The sequence below is a fragment of the Ciconia boyciana genome, chromosome 8, assembly GCF_034638445.1.
Source record: "Ciconia boyciana chromosome 8, ASM3463844v1, whole genome shotgun sequence".
NCBI lineage: Eukaryota > Metazoa > Chordata > Aves > Ciconiiformes > Ciconiidae > Ciconia > Ciconia boyciana.
In genome coordinates, this window is record NC_132941.1 from 29,846,048 (window position 1) to 29,866,842 (window position 20,795).

Below are 20,795 nucleotides of genomic sequence, written 5' to 3' on the forward strand. Positions count from 1 at the left end.
AGGCATCTCACGTTCTCCTGCCTGCCACCAGCCCCCACCTCCTGCGAGCAGGAACACACAAACACACTTCACCAAGGGGGGCAAGAGCCAGAAAAGGACACATAATACCCCGCAAGCATGACAACGCAAGGCAAAGCAGGCTCCCGCCAGCTCCCGCTCACAGGGAACACAGCACAGCACTGCCAGGACACCAAGCCCAAACACACAATGTCCTACCCGCTGCCCCCTCTTCCCTGGCAAACCTGGGGGGCCCATCCTCCCTGGGACTCCAGGATCTCCCTTCGTGGGGAAGAAAAGAGACAGAGAATGTGTCTGTTATATGGCTGTTGTATGCTGTAACATAACCCAGCGAGCCTCAAACAAGAGGAGCCAGCTGTTCAGAAACAAGCCAGCTGCTTAGTAATGGAGAGTGATGGGGTATTTTTGCACCATGCCCGCCACAGGAACTCAAATCAGGTCACGCTACACTGAGACAGGGGAGACTGTGCAGGGCAGTTCATACAGTGCATGACAGAAGAACAACCCCCTGCAGTAACAGGGGAAGACTTCTGGTGGACACAGAAGTACTGGGAGGCAGAAGGGGACAAAGGAAGGGCAAGAGGGAACATACTTGCTAAGCAAAGTGTGCTGTGCATATTTTGTGGAGTAGGGAGAAAAGGAGGAAGGCAGCCGGAGGGTATTCCCACCAACACATACATGACCAGGAGGGAGGGAATCTGTCTGCAGTATGGTCCCTCTCTCACTTGGCATCACTGTATGCTACTACCATTTTGCTTACACTGACACGTGCCATTAGGGCCTGGATTTGGGCACTAGGAAGTACAGAGACATTCCTCAGCTCTCTCAACTGCTCGGGGTGGGTGGGTGTGTGTGTGTGGGGAATATACAAACAAACCAGAAGTGCAGGCTCAGAGCAAAGCCTTCTGAGAGTACCTTTTCTCCTGGAGTCCCGGGCTCGCCCTGGTGAGGAAGAGACAGGAAAATAAAGTGAAAAGTCAGGAGGAGAGAGTATGAAACCTCCTAGAGCTATCAGAGTGGAGGAAAGAACATTAATCTGTGGAGGCCTTGGGCTTGTAAATAAGGGCATGAGGATGCTTTAAATGGATATTATTATTTGTGCCTGGAGCTTGTTTTATCTTCATTAGCCAGCTCCTAGGCTGCTGTAAGAAATGAGCAAGCCCCAGACAAGAGGCTTTTATGAAACTGAGGAACCACCTTGTGGTATTTCAAGAGAAGGTTTACCAGATACAAGAGAGCATAAAATGACAAGGCTTCTGCTGGCATTAAGGAATTTGCCTACTCCTAGCTCCGGAGCAGAGCAAGGCTGCGGTTGCAGCTGGGGTGGGGGGGAGGCTGTGTTGATACGGAAACAATGTTGCATCAAGGAGGAAAACCCTCCCCACCAGCCCTGGAGATAACTTCTTTATTTCTGTCTTTTCCCCCAGCAGCTGGAGGGAATCAGGACAACAGCTTGTTGTCTCATTGCACATCTTGGATGCCCGGGGTAACTTCTAGCCCCCTAAATCTGCACCTGGCCCTTCGCTCTGTTGCCATCCCGATACTGCTGTGGAGTATCACGAGTTCACCAACCTCTCTGCCCAGGGAGGTGCGGAGTAGCAGGAGTGCTGCTGGAGACGGGTCTAGTATCTCTGCCAAAAGCAATAGAAGTTCTGATATTGCCCTTTAGTGGGAGCTGTCCGACCATTTTCCTGTGCCTTGTGCTCTCCTAACTCCAGCCCTTGCTCTTAAGCATGCCTTACTTAAGCCATTGCAGTGTAGTGTAAAACTGACCTTCATCCCTGCGGTGGCCATCCCAGGAGCACCCTGGCAGAGAGAGGAAAGACAGGAACACCTCGTTTGAAATGAATCGGACACAAACTTTTAAAAACAAAACAGTATCAGCCAGGTGGAACTAAAAAGGCAAAATCCACATCTTTTCCTTTCCAAAACTCAGAAGTAATGCTTAACACCACACAGCATGAATCCTCCTTCCCTGTGCCGGTCATTCACCTATGGCAGTGGCTCTGCTTTCCAGAAAGCTCCTCCAAAGGCAGACATCATGAGCACAACCCGGTCAAGACAACCAGATTTTCACCCCCCTGGTTTTAGTCCTGCAAGTGAATCAAAGGCCAACAAGCAGAACAGTGGCAAATATGAGGAATGCAAAGACAGACTGAGGACCAAACACCCAGTTCAGTGCTTGATCCCAGATACATCAGCTCAAGCATCCCGGGAAAGGCCAGCTCGTACCCCAGAGCCTTGGTCTTGCTATTTCCCCTCTCTCTGTTTTTATCACAGAAGACAAACCCTGCAGTAAGATGTTTTGAGGAGAGCTCTGAAGCCAGCCACCTTATGGGAAAAAAACACTTCCAAGCACTGCAATTCAGGCAGCATTCTGCAGTGCTGAGCAAGCCACCACCGTGAGACCATGGAGTCCAGCCTGCCCTGCAATCCGAGACAGGTGCTTCGAAACCCCAGGAGGCAGCTGCTCCCACAGGGACAATAACATTTCCCTCGACAGCTCTGATGCAAAAAGCAGGTCTTCCCTATCATCCCTTTGCTCTAAAATCTTTGTATGCCCTGTGTTAGTATTAGTTAGGTCCTGGTGAAAAGGTCCAGTTACAAAAGCAAATATGAGGGATAACAAGGGTCTAAGGAGAGGGGAGGAGGTGAGGTAGTGTTAGAAGGTAGGAAATGAGAGGGGGTTGGGATGTAGCACATGAGGCAGAGAAGAAGACTGGGAGCCAAGTTCAAAGTGAAAAGAGCTTGGAAAAGTTCAAACAAGGAGGACTGGGGAGCCAGAGAGCAGCAGGATCATACCTCTCAGCTTTCTGAAACAGAAATCAGGGACAAAGCTAAAAAACACAAGGACAGAAGATGGAGATCAGGGATTCTATGCAATAAAAGGGGAAAAAAGCATTCCAGATCGTCTCAGGGGTCAGTAGGTTTTAGTGAACACGGGCTAGAGTCATGAAAGGGATTAAGTGCAGCGAGTGGCTTGGGTTAAGCTTTCACAATGCATTTGGGATGCCTGTTCCTCACTCTTTGGCCTTTAAATATCAGTGAATGCAGATGATGTTATTTTCTAGTGTTTATCCTAAAACTGCAATGCACACACATGCAGGCTTGCTCACACACTGACCCTGATTCATCACTGCATTAGTCCAGGTTCACACTTGCATAACCCTACTGATCGCAGGGAGCTAACACACATTGCTGAAGGTTGCAGCAGTCACTTGGGACCCCAAATTTACAAAATGCCAATTCCCTAGAAACATCAGCGATTGACCGCTCTCACTAGCATAAAGCATTAAGATCCTGATGTTGCAAGACAGCATCAGACTGGGCATGCCATTTGCTTTGTAAAACACGTCTTCCCCCACCATCTCCTTCATAAATTAGGCCTTATATTTTGCAATTTAGAAGCAGAAAGAATTCAGCTGAGGATAGTCATTGACCAACAGACACACACACAAATCCAGGTGATGCTTGTGCATCAGGGACAGTTGAGTGGTATGGGTGAGATCAGGCAGACAAGCGTCACTCCACTGTTTACAAGGTACCTTAGTGCCATGTCTTCCTGGCAGCCCTGGCATGCCTCTCTCCCCCTGGAAGCAGAGCAAGAAACACAGAGAAAGAGAGCAAGAGACACGAGATGAGTCCTCCCAGGGCTCTGTGAGGAGTGCCCAGGGCACGTGTGATGAGGAAGCCTCCTGGGTGAGATGGGGCACAACCCATTTTCCCCACCTGACTCTCACCAAGCTGATTGCCCTAGCCAGGGCCATTTCCCATCAGCGGTACCTCTCAAGCCTGTCGTGTACAGCAGGACTGACCCTGCTGAAATGCCACAGCAACAGTGCTGGGAACAAAGATAGTTTCTGTATTCTGCTACCACATCCCATGCTGTAGTATTCTGCAGGGCATAGGGAGTCACTCAGTCCGCAGTGACTATAGGATGAACAAACTTATCTGGAGAAATAGAGAAGCCAAGCATTGCTTTGTATTGTTAGCCTGAATTTTATCTGGTAGTAAACAGAAAATAAACTATCTCTAGACAGTCTGCTTACTGCTGTTATTTTATTCTGGGTGTTTAGTCCTTGCTTGGAAGGAATGTTTCACAGGGATATACCCATATGCTTTTTTTAAAAGCACTTTTTTTAATTGTGGCATACCGTGAACTATATTTTATAAAATACTGTCTAATACCATAATATACATAATATATGGCAGTGTGAGCACCTCCTACCCTATGCAGGATACTTAACTATGGTATTTTCAGCTGTAAGAAAAATAAAACAATAATTATGAATGCTTTGTACTGAAGAAGTGGGGACCACTCTCTGTCCCTCCTTCTCAACTGCACTCTATTTTTTTTCTTAAACGAGACTGAGCAGAGAAGACCAATGCTTTCTGCTGGGAGGTACCCACACAGCTCACAGAGTCTGCCCCCACAGAGCAGCCCTGCATGTAAAAGTAATTCTTCATCCCAGAGACTTTCCTGAAGAAACTGCCTGCCCAAAGAGCTGTTTAATTATTTAGCCCTGCAAAAGCAAAGCCACCTCAGTGAGAGGGAGCAAGGCAGCCCCTTACAGGGGGCAAGTTACAGAGCAACCACAGTACCCTGCGTTTTCTGATGATGGCCTCAGCTCACCTGCACAGCCCCCACTGGCACCGGCAGGATCACACAGGCACTAGAGCTAATTAGAGAGCAGGAGCAACAAACAGGACACTGCACCATTAAAGAGCAGAAAGAAACCCCAAAGCTAGAGAATAAGCAGGAAAAACAACTCTGCAGAACATCTTTAAACCCTTATGTATTTGAAAGCCATTGTAATACAGTAAGTACCCACTGGGCTGATCCCTTTGTGATCCCCTGGTGCCCTTTGGGCTGCACAGGGTGCCATAGCCAGGCAGCAGCAGCACACCAAAACCAGCACTGGAATGGTGCAGCCAAGCCAGAAGCTGGGAAACATCACCAAAGGCAGATATGAAAGGCAAGATGCCCAGTACACATCCCCAGTGGGCTCCAGGAAGGCGGTCAGCATCTCCCAGCTCTCCTGAGCTTCCCACTGATTTAGGAAATACCTCCATGCTCCCCAGTCTCTCTCAGAGTTGGGCTCTGGCTCTACCTTCCACAGAGGAGACCCTCATTCTCTCTTTCCCTACACCTAGTGCGAGCAGCTTTATACCCACTTGGTGCCAATCATGATAGAGAATGTGCCATGCTGATCAGCTGGTTAGCAGTACTGGCTACAGGCTGCCAATTAAAAGACAGACCCTTCCTTTTTTGCTCCTTGCTGTGAAAGGCAGATTATGAGGGGGTTATTGAGCAAGACTGTGGGCAGTTTTCTTTATCGCTCTTTCCTCAGAGCATGAGAAAAAGCCTCATCCTAAAGACCTTTAAAAAAAAAGAAAGAAAATGTCAGTAAAGCTGAATGTGATGGCTAGGCTGGGGGGCAGTGAGTCAAATGCTTATTCAAATGACCTAGGTGATCACACTTACAGGTTGTCTAATAACCTTCATGGGACATAGATGTAGGCCTCCATATGATCAAAGCACCAATGGTAGCCACAGAAGAAAATAGCTAAGAGAGAATTTATGTTGTGCTGCATCTGTCACTGGATGGGGAGAGGTTATTAAATGAACAAGGGGTCTGTGTGAAACCAGCAAGCCTCTTCAGGCCTGAAATGTTCTTCACCACCAGCAAAAGCAGCGATATGCTATGCAAAATTGGTCACCACAGCTAAACTATGAATCATAGTGTTTGTCCTGGGCTCCTCAAAACAAAGAGAAGGTAGAATTTAGCCGAGGTAATTGGATCCAAAAGTGGAAGCATCAAAAGCCTTCCAGAGTCCCAAATGATCCTTCTAGGTGGGAGGATGACAGAAAGAAGCAATTTCCAAAGACAACAAATGCATGTGCTGTGCGGATGTGCAGGAGCTGCTACTGGGTGATGTCTGGCTGCTGATTTAAGGGTACCTCTGCACTTCCATTTCAATTCCTCTGAGCAAAGAAGAAAGGAAGTAGAGAGAAAAGTGATCCTCACAATAACAAACAAAAGTCTGTGTGTGAAAGAAGCAGCTGCTATGGGACTGGGGAGGTGGCCCTTTGGAGCTGCAATTTAGTACCACAAAAAGCATGGCAGGTTTCATCTCCACTGAATAAGGGCCCAAGTAGCTAGACCATGTCTTCAGGGTCACCCTGAGTCATTGCTCTCCAACACAGAACAGAGAAGGCTCTCGCCTGTGGATGACCCTGAGACATCACTGGAAGACTTGGAGACTTCCCCTTTGCCAGAGCCCAAATCAAAGGCTGATCAGTCCTTGTACATGGGTGCAAGCAGAGCAGGTGTCTGCTAGCAGTGAAACGTGGGAATATAAGCCGGGGTGGAACACAGCTTCTCCTTCCAGCCATTTCTCCCACCCAGGCCACCCTCCAACTTCAGTCCTCCAGTTCTGCTTAATGGGAGAGCACCTGGCTGTTGAGACAGCAGTAAACTCCTAGCCCCCAAACCACATTAGTTCTGGGTGCAATTCTGCTTTGATTTACATGGGCACAAACCAAAAGCGATGCCTTTGTGCTTAAGGGAATTACACTGATGTGAAAATGGACACGGCAGAACCTTTGGGCTTTACATGCACTGCATTATTTCTGAGGAGGTATTGTTTTCTTCTAAGAGAACAATCGCTGCTGTTCTATTCAACTATTAACCCAGAGACTGCATTCCCAAAGAACATATCTTTAAACTTAATGTAACACATCCATGTCAAGTTCTGAAGGGGCCTTTTCTCCCTTCAAATAGTAATCCACCCAGATGGAAAAAATATAGAAAGTGTATATACTGCACGATAAATGAGATGCATGCCACATACTAAATACTTGAAATGTATGTGTCACTGTTAATGCCTTTCAAAATATTACAGGACCAGTCTTTTCTCATGATGTTTAAGATGTATGGCATGACCCACTATGCTCTGACTGTCATGAACACTTGCCAATGTTGTAATGTTTTAAGCACAGAATACGTTGAGTAATATACTTTAAATATATGGGTACAGTACATTTCAATCAAATAGATAACATCTGGGCATAGGCCATATGAGCCTGTAAAAAGTGTCCAGAAACAGACAGAAAAGCCTGGTGCCAAACCTCAGCCTGAGTTGCAGAGTTTGAGTGGATTTGATGCGTCAGCTAACCAGATTTTATGAGGAAACCCCAACCCAGCCCATCAAATGGAGAGATGTAACAAATCATTAGCAAGCTTCATAGTCAGAGAAATGCCTTTGGTAAGAATCAAATTCCACCAAATGGATAAAGGCTGCTTTTATTGCCTGAGCTTGGAGTGTCTGTCTGTGGTTAATCAGAGCACAGATGTGTACTCCATTAAATACCCCACAGAGCTGCCTCAGATCCAACTTCCTCTTACAACCCATCGGCCCAAGGAGCAGTATCTCCCAGATGATCTACCGCGGTAGAAAACCGTATTTCTCATGCCTACCTTTATGCCAGTGTCCCCTTTTTCACCCTGCCCAGCGAAGAACAGAGAGGGAGGAAACACAGAGAGGGACAGTGAACATGAAATCAAGCAAGCAGTACAATTGTTAACAGCGAGGGCCAAAGAGAAAGTAGCCGAAGTAGGGAGTGTGCGATAAATACAACCCCAGGCCTCCAGAGAGAACTGGCTCCTGATAATAACACACTACCAGCCTGAACTCTGGTTGTAGCCCACCCCTCCCAGGGAACGCAAGGCAGTTTACGTTGCTGGAGTGGACGCTGTAGGTCATCTGTACTAATGCTTCCCACATGTTTTGGATGTAGACAAACCGTCAATCTGTTTCATGGACCAGAATATCCTCATTCTCCCATGCAAAAGCCTCTAAGGCTGGGTCAGTTTTATTCTTTAACGGGGGCTTGTGCAGGGCTGCACCTGGCACTGGTTCAGGACAGTGGGGAATCACTCTGGCCAAAAATTGCTCAGGCCCTCTACACAGGAGCAAGTCTTTCTGTTTACATGGCTCATACCAGGCTCCAGAGAATTGCCTCCAGGCCCTGACCCTCCGTATTCCTTCAGTGCATCTCTAGGCTTGGGTGCCACTTATCTGCCCTTGGGAGATGGCCCCACTGACTCTGAGTTTAACGGTTACCTTGGGGCCAGTAGCTCCAGGGAGGCCATGCGCACCAGGCAGGCCCGACTCACCCACCTCACCCTGAGGAAGAGAAGAAAGAAAAAGGAGGAAGAAGCAAACACAGTGAGCAGCAAGAAAAGTAGCCTGTGGGATGCCTGAAAGGTCAGCAAAGATGTGAGAGGGATGTCCCACACAGAGGTGCCCACCACACAGCAGCCAGCCACCTGGGTCTCTCTGAGCGAGGAGCACCATTCTGCATGAAGAAAGATATTCAGGGTGCGAAATGTATGGATTGAAGGGAACCATCCCACGATCCTGCATCACATCAGAACTAACACCTTTGCTCAACTCTTTGCCCTCTTTTCTCTTTCCCCTGACCCACTCACGAGGGAGGATGTTCTCCCCTACTTTCATCCGTTCCTTCCACCTTTCCCAGAGAAAGGTCACAACCTCGGGCTCATTCCTCTGAGATCAGTGCAGGCTCTTTGCTTGGTAAGTAAATTAGCCAGACAAGTTGTTTCATGTAAGAGGAGCTCGTAGGAGAGGCCCTCGCTGCAAGGTTGTTGCAGGGACCCCCTCACCGCTGCTGAGAGCCGCCCGCCCAGCGCTCACACAACAGGATGGGCTTTTAATGGAAAAACCAACAGTTCCCTGGAAGAAGAGGCAATAAATTGCATCTGTCTGCAGGATTGGGCTGTGGTCCGTGGGGGCTATAATTTCCACTTCCTGACATAACAAAAACTTCTCAGTTTATACAGAACTAATTAAAAAGCTCTCAGGTCTTGCCATTTTGCTCGCAGAGCACCCGTAAAGCAACATGGAGATAACATGGGACACGGGACTCCTGCCTGCTGGGAACATTCGCCTTCCCCTTCTCCAGCTGACATCTCTTTAGCATTATCTCTTCATTCCCTCTCTCCCTCTTTGATCTTCCTTTGTGTCTTTCCCCTGTCTCTCTTTCTGTCTCTTCATTACACCCTCTGGGCTTGACAACCCTGCTGTTAATTAGCTGCTGCTGAAGACATTCGGGCATTCCCAGCTTCTGCCTTTTAACCTGGAGCAGGATCAGCTCTTTCCTGCTTTATTCCAGAGAGCAATACATAGCCACGAATTTGGCCCTTTCCAGCCTCCTGTTCAGGTCTGGATGCGCAAGAGGTATATTTCAGCCTGGAAGTGGGTGTAGAGAGGCACACGGACAGGGAGACGTCTGTACCATAGCTACTGGAGAGCTACATCTCTGAGTCCAACCTCTTCTTACATGGGTGGCAGCAGGGGATCTGTGGGCCTGTCACAGCCCTGTGTCCAGCAGGAGCAGAGCTCAGCAGAGGGCTCCAGAGGAGTCCAAAAATTTGCAGCCATGATCCTGCAAGGCATCAGTGCACCTTAATTCATTTAACAATATTGGAGCTCCCCTTCTTACCTTTCTGCCAGGGTATCCCTGAATCCCAGGGTCTCCCTACAAAAGGCAAAAAGACAAAACAAAGTGAGGCTTGGCCTGAGAAGGACAAATCCCTGCCCTTTTCCCTGGGGAGATGCTGGGATGGAAGGGCATTCCATGGGGAAAATTCACCTATTGCTCAGAGTGACTCCACTGAGTCCCTGACCCTTCAGACCCATGGGTCACTGTTACCTGCACTGGGCTGAGCCCTAGCAGGAAAGGCGCAATAAGCACCGGCAGCTGGATAACTCATGCCAGCTCCATGCCCCAGCTCTGCGGTTCCTATCTCCTCACCCTAGCTAAATATCTCAAATAAAAACAAAGGGTGGGAGGGTGGTTGCAGCTGAAAAACAACAACAACCCCCCTATTTGCATTTTGGCAAGTGAATAAATGGGAATCTGTGGTGGAGTTAACAATAGCATTGCAAAATCAGTTCCTGAAGCACTGGTAAATGCTTTGAGAGTGGAAGAAGCCAATAAAGCTGTGTGTGGCAAAGAATTTTGCAAGAGGGGCTGATGAGGCGTGCCTTGCTCAGTCAAGATGCAACTCAGACGTGTCGCCTGGACAAAACCCATGAGTCAGCACACGGGCCAGGCCCCAGAGGCAATACTGAGCTGGGTTAGAAATCTTTTTCAGCTATTTGATGTAACCTCCTTTCCTCCTCCTCCACCCGTTAAAATGTATATGTCTGTCCTTGCCAGGAGCGTCCACCTCTCTGTTTATCACCTTGCTCCCTAAGTGAGGCCAGACATCTCACCTTTGGTCCAGGAGGCCCAGGTAAGCCCTGTAGATAAAATCAAAACAGACGCTGGAGTTGGCAAATGTAGACAACATTACGTGGACTGCAGGGTAATGGGAGATGCTGACTGCTTTGGTTTGAAATGCCCCTTTACAGAGATGATTGGCACTAGTAAGCTCAAACATCCCCGATCTATTCTTCATGTGAACACTATCTTAACCCACACTCACAAATAAATTCATGCCCATTCACGCTCCATTCCCCCAGGCCTGGTCTCACTGAATCTGAAGACCAAAAAGCTGCTCTGCCTTATGCATTGTGCTCCAGAATCTTTTCTGTTTCTCTGGCTTTGCTTGGGAAACTTGTTCCCAGCCCACCATGCAGCTCTGGAGTAAACCAGGCATTTGCAGCTTCCTCTGACAAGCTAAATAGAGATAATATATTAACAAACAAACCACTTATGTTTTTAAATGAAAAATAACCAAACAATTTACCTGATACAAACCATGAAATATACTGGATATGTGTGCATGTAAATATAAATAAACAAAATATCCATACAGGAGCTGCCTTCCTGATGTGAGCAGACAGAAGGAGAAAACTACTCTAGATACGATCCGATGCCTATACCACCCTTGGTGTTGCCTGCTTATAGCAGTTCAAATGTTTAGTCATCACATCTTTAGTTCCTTAGAGCTGAGAGAGAGATGAGAACGCTTACAGGACACCAGACCCCTATATTGTGCATGGAGAGGCGCTTCTGCCTCAGGGGACAAGACTTGCTTGTCCTGCTAGCAGGCCTTGAAAACTCTTGGAGATGGAAACTCCTTTCACGCTGCAGTTGCTACAGGGCCAGCATGCCATGTTTCTCCCTGAAGCTCCCAGGAATGGAGCTGGTTTCTGGTACCCACCTTTCCATCTCTGCCAGGCTTCCCAGGTTCTCCCGCTCTGCCCTGTTGCAAGAGAGAGGTACATTAGCAGGATTTTCTACCCTGTCCCCTGCCATTTAGCAATGGTATTCCTTTTAATGGTACTTCTGTTTTCGCCCTCCTTGGCTGCTTGCTACCAGCCTGAGAACAAGACAGGGGCAGGACTTCAAAGGGGTCGCAAGGATTCTTATCAATCAGGTTTCTGCTGTGGGCAGGATAATTACACCCCATGTGTTACTTCCTCCCCGTGACTGTCTGCAGAGGCTGAGGAGGAGGAAACAGGCCTGGCGTCACCCACTCACACATGCGTGTCCAGATAGCAACAGTGCAGGGCACACACCTCCACCTTCCCTCCCACTCCCCCTCCTTCCTGGGAACCTCTTCCTCCCCACATATCCGCATCCCCTGCAAATCTCCTGTCTGTGGCTATCTTGGCTTCAGAAGAGGCAACAAAGGCCAGAGGAAATTGTCTGGGCCCTAGGGAAAGAGGAAGCAGAAGGCTTTTTTGTAATTGGACTTACAGGTGGCCCAACTGGCCCGGGCTGTCCTGGGGTCCCTTCGGGTCCAGCCGGTCCAATGGGCCCTGGCGGGCCAGGGGGCCCTGGGGGACCTTGGATTCCCGCTTGTCCTTGTTCACCCTGATGTTCATTAAAACAAGGGGTTATCAGCAGGCAGAGCAAACCCTTCACACCACCACCTCAAGGGCTCAAGGCAGGTCAGCCTGGCTGAAGCAGAAGAGGTAGAAGCAAGTCCCAAGGTTAGTGCCAGGAGAGGTTTCCAAGAGTGAGGCAGAGCCTCGCTGAGGATGGCCGGGCTGCCTGGGCGGCGGGAGCCAGCACCCTACAGTTTGAAAGACATGGGAAGCCACCTTGTCAGAGCTCTCTTTAAAAGGGATCTACAGATGAATGAGCAGTCCAAAGAGGTCTTTTTCTTCATGAGTCAGTCAAGTACAATTTATATGTCAAGGCCCAACATCTCTTGAGCTTCTCGGGAGGCTTTCCAAAGCACTTGACAGTCATATGTGAAGCAAAGCCTCCCGTGACCACACTGGCACTTCCAGGCAGAGCCACAGTGTCTTACCTCAGCCTAGTTTTTTCCCTGTGCTATATTTGTTGGACAACACTCCCTCTGTTTTGCCAAGGACCAAAAGTAGAAACGCCACAAAACCAAAAGAAAATAACACGATCATAATGGCATTTCTGGAGCCTGCCCAAAACAGGCCTATGTACGCCAGGCAGAGCCTGTTTTTGTAAGATTTAACAAGCCAGTGCGTGCAGAGCCACCTGCCATTTTAAGCTCTCTGGAACGGAGCCGTTTCAGCCGGTTCCTCCCCAGGCTCCTCGGTAGCCATTCGGCGGCTGTGGCTCATGCCTCAGCAATGCCATCTGGCCCAAAGGACCTGGACTTGGGACCAAGCGGCGCTGAGGAGACAGTGGGTTGGAAGCACCACGTTTGAATACCAGACTGCTGATCTATAATTGATGAATCCAGAAAAATCCTAAGGCACCGTGGCACCCACGCTAAGCTGTCTCATGGGCTCTCCTCCCATTCCCCCTCCATAGATAAAATATCATGACATCCTACTGCTAGTGACCCAGTTTAAATTTGAGAAACTCTCCTTGGTGAATCCATGGGAAGCCAGAAATCAAACATGGCTGTTTCTCAATTATAAATCAATGGGTGTGCAGTTTGGTCTCTGCTGCATTTATCCTCTCTACACTCCTTTATACACTGCTGCTGGGTAAAACTAAGCGTGCTCTCACGCACTTGTGTGTTCAGGAGAATGCACAAAATCTGTCCCCTGCACGTGTTCCTACCAAGTGTGCTGTTTATCCTGGCTGCCTTTAGTAAAACATGCAGATACAGGGACGTTTGCTTTATTTAGAATGATAAATGAAAGTAATAAGCTGCAAATTTAATCCCTTCTGCCATGAGCTCTATTTAAAAGAAAATTTCCAACACGCAGGCCAGGCTCACGGGAAGCTCAGTCATGTGTGGAGCAACAGCTCTTCGCCTCAAGAGAGCCGCCGCCGAGCCGCCCAACCTGCAGCCCACGCTGGGAAGCCTGCTGGGCCAGGCAGGGAAGGTGCCCTCTCTTTTCCCCATATTGTAAGGGGATCCTGGCTCACCCTGTGGCCTGTGCAGGGGGACAAAGGATCCTTCCTGAGCTTCCCTATCCTCCATACTCAGCGCTATTCAACAGTCCTGTAAATGGTCTCGTAGCTTTTTAATTTGGGAGGGAATTTGGATCCAACGAAGACAAGAGGTTCGGAGGACACTGGAGTATATTTCTAGATTTCCTCTTGCCCTGACCTCTCAGCCCAGCTTCAGAGACTTCCCTCCCATTGCATCTTACAGCACCCCCGCCATGGGTGCACCATGGGAAGGCAAAGGGGGCTTTGCCTGTCTCCCTTTGGCTCTCCCTCCCCTATTCCCGCCTCAGCTGCTCTCTGTCAGCCCAGTCCACGCTCCAGATTTAGGGCACTGGAAATGCAGCACAGTGCTGGGAACGGGTGCTGGCACCCCAGCAGGGGTTGGGGAGATGGGGAGAGCTGGAGCCCTGCCCCAGCACGGGGAATGGCTGGAAGGAGCTCACCTGAACTCCCCTTTGCATTGCCTTTGCTTCGCCACGTCAGACAAAGAGTGCTTTGTGTAAGCGAGTGCCCATCCATACAGATCCCTAAACATGCAAAATGTTATTTACCACATCATTATAGTCTTATTGCATTCAGCACAAAAAGACCCCCACGGGTCTAACTAGACTGTAAGTAGATACAGTAAGTTGGAGATCAGGTGTCATTTTCATCAGATGTCATTCTATATTTTTAGCCATTGACTGGAGCTATTTTTCAGTTCTTTTAAACACCAGTTAGGCACTCTGACTGTGCCTCAGCAATGCAATGCTTGTTCAGCCTCCTAACACAGGTCTCCACTCAGCTCATGTCTCTGCTAAGCTCAAGCCCTTGGGCAAGGCACTCAGGCTGATGTGCTCAGAGGCAGCAGCAGAATTTTCCTCTCTCAGGCGCTGGTGCTGACATTTATTTTGCAGCCTCACATTTTTTCTTAGTATTCATATGTTGGGCTCCTGGAATTGCTAGGTGCTGGCAGATCTGTAGGAGTGGATTACACTTTGTTGCACTTAGGGAATGAATATGGCAATGGCAAAAGGGATCACGGCAAAATTCTCCAGTGAAGTTAGCCTCGGGGGACAGAGAGAATTTGCAGCCCTGGCTGACAACAGGACACGGGGCAGCTATTCAAGTTTCCCACTTCATCCTGGATACAAACTTCAGCTTTCAAAGCCTTTCCAAGAGGTCAGTCCTCGGCCTGGCTCTTCGGACTGTCGCTTTGAACGGCAAGCGGTGCAAGCCGTAGGGCTTTGTGTGGTGCAAACGCTGAATCAATAGAAATTTAATTGAGACCACGGGCTCAAGTGATAACGTCAGGATTTTGCCAGCACTGGGCAAGGATCAGGCACCTCGTGGTAAAGGCCTGTATTGCAGACTGCAGTTCCCTGCTAGCATCTGAGTGTCTAGACAGGCAGCGGGGTGACAAAACCCAGCCACTTCATAGAGGGTGCCCAGCACACTTCAGCGGGGTAATTACAGCGGTTTGTCCACACAGGAAAGTTAATCCCGACTGATGGAATGAGGGAGCTTAAAGTGGGCTCATTAAAAGCCACATGAACTCTGACTATGGACACTCTTATTCACTATTCATATGTCCATAATTCATTTTATGAATTCATTCCCAAAATAAACTAAACTAAACACGAATTATGGCCCTGGAAACCAAAATAAATGTGTTTACACAAAGATTTAATGAAATTTAATGAAACCATTATAAGAGCTTATTTAAACACATTTTCCCAAGTGTCTCAAACTAGACTAGCCCTTAGAAGAAGCGTTTGCCTATTCATTCGTCTCAGTTAAGCTTCACAGCCATTAGCTGCATTTCAGCAAGAGGTTTCTAACCTCTTCTGGAGATTGAATATGCAGAAACTGACTCCTTAAGGTAGGAGACTGCTTGTTGACAGTCCCGAGGACAGTTTCATGGCCCACTTCTTTTCGTTTAAAAAACTGGCTTCACTGCATTTCTTTTTAGCCACATTATCACAACAAAGATTTCCTCTGCTTCAAAGAAAGTCCCTCAGCTCTTCCCAAACCTCTTGGAAACCTCTCTGTAGGGGAAGAAAGACAGGTAGCAAGCTGATTAATTGCAAGCGTCGAGGTAGGCTTAGAAACAGGCAATGAGGAGGAGAAGTCTACCTGGAAAGTGCGTCTCTTTATGACCGGAGGTGGAGCCAGCCGCACTGAATTGAGGAGAGGCAACAGCTGAAGAAGATCAAACCAGAAGGTCGTGGGGCAAAGAAGGCCGTTAGGGCACCGAGAGTCAGAGAGCAGCCAGGGGAGAGAACAGAGAAGAAGGGGAACAGAGACATTGCCGTGAAAATAAACCACCATGTGAGAGCCGCGCACGGCATGGGTACCTGCTGGCAGACCTCCGAGCTCCTCCGCGCCGTGCATTGCTCACAGGGGGACTTGCTGCGTGCCAGCCCTGGCAGGCACAGGGTGACCACTCACCAACCCGATTCTCCCACCGCACAGAGCTTTTACCACTTTCTCTGCTCAGAAATAAAACTTACCTGGGGGATTTTTGACTGCAAGGCATTCCCCCACTGGGTCTGCTAAGCTCTCCAGTGACAGGACTGTTTCTCTTAATTTCTCATCATCAGATTTGAGGTAACTATCAAAATGCCAATTTTCTCCACGTTTTCCAAGTATGGTTTCCTATTTCTTTCCATCTTTGCTTACAAGAAACACAGTGTATCTCCAGGCCTTGCCCTTCCTTGGGGTGTGGGAGTGGAGACATGCTAGCCAGGGCCAGCAGCAGGTGTCATGGCCAGCAAACAGGTCCTGGTGTGGTTCATTTAGCTGAGCAGACGCAGCCATCATGGCCAAAAGAGAATACTAGACCTTGGTGCCTCTGAGCCTTGAGCAGGGTATTGCCTTGGGAGCCTGTGCTTTGCTTTTCCTCGTTTAACAGTAACATCAGCCTCTGACTGCTTATAGCCAGGAATGCTGCCTTAGGGCACAAAGCTGACCCGGACACACAGAAATCAAATGCACTAAAGCTCAGGAGCGTTTGTTCATCCTTCTGCTGTATCCAGTTTCCACTTGCATGCATGCTGCTATCAGCCTGGCACCCACCATGCCGGCTCCAGGCCCAGGAATGCTCCTCTGGCCTGATCCACTTTCCTGTTCCTATCAGTTTTCCATTGAAGCCACTCTTGATTTACACAGGGAGAAGAGAAAGAGGCTATCTGTGCTCAGGCACAAAAATGTGCCCCTGTGTGCAATGTTTTCCCGTGTGAGCTGTGCGCTCAGGTCTGAGAGGTATGCCCATAGGTCTCCCACCACAGTAACCGTAGCATCCAAGCAGCGCACTTTAATCCCTTTAAACATTGTTCTTCGTGTCTGCAGTGAAAGCAAGGATCCAGTCCTGTTGCAAAGTGAAGTGGCAACCCAATATTACAGCATCGCTGCCCTGTTATCAGGCAGTTGTGTTCAAATACACTGATCCAGACAGCCACAAGCTATCGCAACAAAAGCAGTGCTGCTGGAAAATCAGCTAGGCTGATTTTATCTGAAGGAAATCCTTCTCTTTCTAAAAGACAGTGCAGGAGGCCCCATAGCTTAGGAGAGCATTTGGGACTGCGCTGATCTTCTCAAGGGGGATGTTGCTGTAAATCCCACACCCCCATGCTAAGCGTGCCTAGCATGTCTGTACGAGTGACCCAGACCCAGCTGAGCTGGCTTTTCTTGGCTCCTCAAGTGCCGAAGTGTATCTATCTGAAATACTACGCAGCCTACAGGGAAGCAGAGGGACGATGCTGGAAAGGATAAGGAGGAAAATGGAGACAAGCAGTCCTGAAAACAGAGGCGAGACAAGACCCAGCAATGGATTCAGGTGCAAGTGGGAGAGTTTAGAGAAGAAACCTGAAGCCTCTTCCACCCAGCTCCTGCCCTGCCCCTTCTGTGTTCCAATGGCTAGTTTTTTTCAGAAGGCACTGTGCAATATTGGATCCACATCCTCGTGCCTTTGCATCAGAACTGGGTCCCGTCAGACCATTACCCACAAACCTTTAGTGTAAGGATCTGGTTAGAGCGCAGGGCTGCAAGGGTGGTACTTAGGTATTCCTAGGGGACAGTGAAGACACATGACACAAACGGAGTCAGTTAGACACACAGTATTTCTGAGAGCAGATGGAGCATGGCTGGTCCCCCTCTTCCCTAGCTGAGCACCCTTCCCCAGGGTGGCATTTTGGAGCCACTTGAATGTCCAGCTTACACCGAATGGATAGCCCCACACCTGGGCTTGTCCCTCACAGCAGTGCAGGCCACACAGACTCATACAGAAAAAAAATTGGAAACTACAACATGAGCCAAGGCATACAACCTAACCTTACATTTCCTTCCTAAGAAAACAAAGACAAAACAAAACTGAAACAACATCCCTGGTTTTTCAGGATGCTGATTTTCATTTCCTCACCCAGAATATCTGACAAAGGACCTTGTCAACCAGTAAAGCAAGAACAAATTGCAATTCGGTCAAACGTGTAGCATTTTTACAAGGCTTATCTTACTTTTCATTTTGGGAGGAAGAGAGGGAACTGCACCTCTGTTGGCTGATTTGCGCCTGTGACTAGACCCTTCGGGACAGCCCACCCTTGAGCTGATCTGAGGACAGTCACCCTTCCCGTGAGCATGTCTCTGCCTTGGAATGACTTATGGGCTTTTTAAAATGTTGAGCTTGCTGCCTCCATGAGAGCCAAGGAAACAACACCAGGCTTTGCTGGGATGTGAGGCTTTGTACCAGCCCTTTCCCCGCTGTCACAGCCCTGCGGCGTGTCACCCCGGGGTGCCTACAACCCTGACCCACCAAACCAGTGTGCCTTTGCCCCTAGGTCTAAGCCCAGGCTACTCCCAGTGATGCACAATCTGCATCTCCATTTCCCAGTGTTGCTGTGGGTCCTGCCATTCCTTTTCACCTTGAGCACTGAGGACAGTCAGAGCCAAGGGCTGTAATGTGAACCCAGGACACCTCTCGGGTGAACATTGTTGTTAGCTTCTTTTCAACATAACAATCTAGTGAGCCAGCTCGCCTAAATAAACACAGCTGACCAGCTATTATTGTACTGGTACTGGCACATACTGATGGTCCTCACACCTTCTCCCTCACTGCCAGCCAAGCTTGCTCCCCTGCCTCTGCCGCGCAGAGTATCCAGGGCCCTGCTCTCTCAGGGCCAGGGCCCAGCTAATTGTCCAGAGGCCCATCAAAAATAAACAGAAAGCCCTTAAGCCTGTCTCCCTGTACACCCAGATTACAAATTCCAGACACTTCATATGATGTCGTTCCAATGCATTTCCAGTGGATTTTCAGCACTCCGGTTGTTTTTAGAGCTGCTTAAATTTTACCGCTGTAATCCCCTCAAACCCCATGATGTACTCTCTCCTCTCTTGGCTGTGGTATATGCCTCTTTGTCCTGGCCTGGCTGGCAAGTGGGGCAACATCCTGGCTTTCATTAAATGGTTGCTGGCATCAACCCTCCCTCTCTGCCTCTTCTTTGCAGGCAGAAAGCCCACCAGGCCTGGGGACCCAGCGTGGGGACCAGCTCACCAGGGACCAATGAGAGCAATGTGGCCAGGGGGGGTCAGGGTTACTTTTGGGCAGGGAGCACAACCCTTCCCCTTGTCTCTAAGCAGCGTTGAGGCCAGCATGAGAGAGAAGAAAACAGGAGGAATGACAATAAGAGTCTCCCCAAGGTCTGCAAACTCCCCACTGCTCCTGGCCACACAACTGCAGCGGAGTCTGTGGAAGCAGGACAGAGCTGGTGCAGCAGCACAAGGTATGAGTGGGTGACCTCTACTCCTCCAGAAACCCCAGGTTTCATTGGGTTTTGGGGTGAGGACACAGACCTTCCCCGCTCCGGCACAGAGCATGGGAGGGTCTCCAGGAAGCAGCAATTACAGCGTTTAGCTGGGGGTCAGCCCTGGTGGGCAGGAACAGACCAGAGAACCAACATCCCTCCTGGAAAACCTTATCTGTGCTTTTCTGCGAAACCCATCAATCAGCCGAGCACTGCCCTCGGGGCCCTGATGACGCATCTTGTTAATGAAATGATCTATATTTCCAACAAAAAGCCATTCAAAAGAAGGAGGATTAACATGCAGGAAGGCACGGGACAGACGATAATAACGCTAATGACTTACCCTGTGCGGGTACTCTGCACACTGACCCTGTGAAAGAAGGGGATTAAAAGGAAAGAGTGTAAACCACAAACACAGAGGACCAAAACAGACACACGAGGTCAGACCCAGAAGGTGTAAATCATTGTGACTATATTGAATGCGGTGCAGCTATGCCAATTTGCACCCGACAAGCACCCTGCCTCCTGTCCCCTCTCCCCAGAGCCCTCTGTTCTTGCTGTATTTCTTAGCCACTCCAAATCAGAACGAGCAGCACCAAGCCCATCGAGTCCCTTCCCTGCTCACTTTTTACATTTAATTTTCAACACATCTCCCATTAAAATTACCTTTTCTCCTTTTTGTCCTGGGGGTCCCTATAAAACGAAAGTGATAAAAAAGCCCTCAGTAAATGAAGGAGTTCAGTGCATGCAGGGGGAAAGGGATTAGGAGGAGGTGCGATTGCAAGAGATGGGATACTTACAGGTTGTCCCCTGGGACCTGCAGCACCCTTTAAAGAAACACATTGTCGTGAATGCGAGATGGATTCCCATTTATAGTGACAAGAAGACAAAAACTCTCAGCATGTGGAGTAGATGGAAACTCAGCTTTTAAAAACAATTGTGGAGAAAAGTTCCCAAGAGAGATCTGGGTTCCCTTTGTTACTGTGGAGGACTGAAAATGCACACATGTTCTGGCTGCACTGTGGGGGGTAATTATTAAAAGGAGAGGGGAAAAACCATCAGGAAGACACACCCTTATTGTTCCCAAGACCTCAGTTGACAGCGTGTCTCCTCGGCCAACACACTGGGATCGAACCAGAAGCAGCCAGGGCTGAAGCCTGAGCTGCAACTGCCTGAGCTAGGGTTGCACAACAGGGGGATGTCAGCTCACCCCTCTGCTGAGGAGCAGGGAAGGGGGATCTTCAACATGTGCTTGCCAGAGGGTTACACTGACACTCAGGCTCAAAAAACAGAATTAGCAGAAGAAAACATTCAGCATTTCAGTGAGTGAAGGTGATTACAGAGCTGCTAGCTTGGCATACTCATGTTTGGAGATTTCATCATCAGAGATGTCAAGAGGAACAAGACCACATTTGGTTTTCCATCAAGTGTGGCCTAAGTTTATAATTTTCAACCAAAAGCATTTTAGTATGATGCACATATGAAACAGAGCTTCAAGAGGGAAAAGAAAGATATTTAATATAAAAAACATGCTTTTTTTTTTGTTAGATAAGTTGAAAGCTGCCAGATGGGTTTTCAGAAAACTTTCCATCAACTTCTACTTCTGCTATGAGGCCAACCACGAAAAATCT

At 48.7% G+C, this 20,795-nt stretch overlaps 1 protein-coding gene across 1 annotated transcript in view; it reads right to left on the minus strand.

The window, feature by feature from the left end:
• The window catches only part of COL13A1 (collagen type XIII alpha 1 chain), a 61,755-nt gene that overhangs the window by 29,085 nt on the left and 11,875 nt on the right, over positions 1-20,795 (minus strand). Inside the window, exons 8-17 of the mRNA XM_072870962.1 lie at positions 19,965-19,991; positions 19,831-19,857; positions 19,508-19,534; positions 17,378-17,434; positions 11,756-11,872; positions 11,217-11,258; positions 10,324-10,350; positions 9,548-9,583; positions 1,792-1,824; positions 934-960 (exon numbers count right to left, since the gene is read on the minus strand). Coding sequence (XP_072727063.1) covers positions 934-960; positions 1,792-1,824; positions 9,548-9,583; positions 10,324-10,350; positions 11,217-11,258; positions 11,756-11,872; positions 17,378-17,434; positions 19,508-19,534; positions 19,831-19,857; positions 19,965-19,991 — 420 coding nt within the window. The remainder of the gene's footprint in view (positions 1-933; positions 961-1,791; positions 1,825-9,547; positions 9,584-10,323; positions 10,351-11,216; positions 11,259-11,755; positions 11,873-17,377; positions 17,435-19,507; positions 19,535-19,830; positions 19,858-19,964; positions 19,992-20,795) is intronic.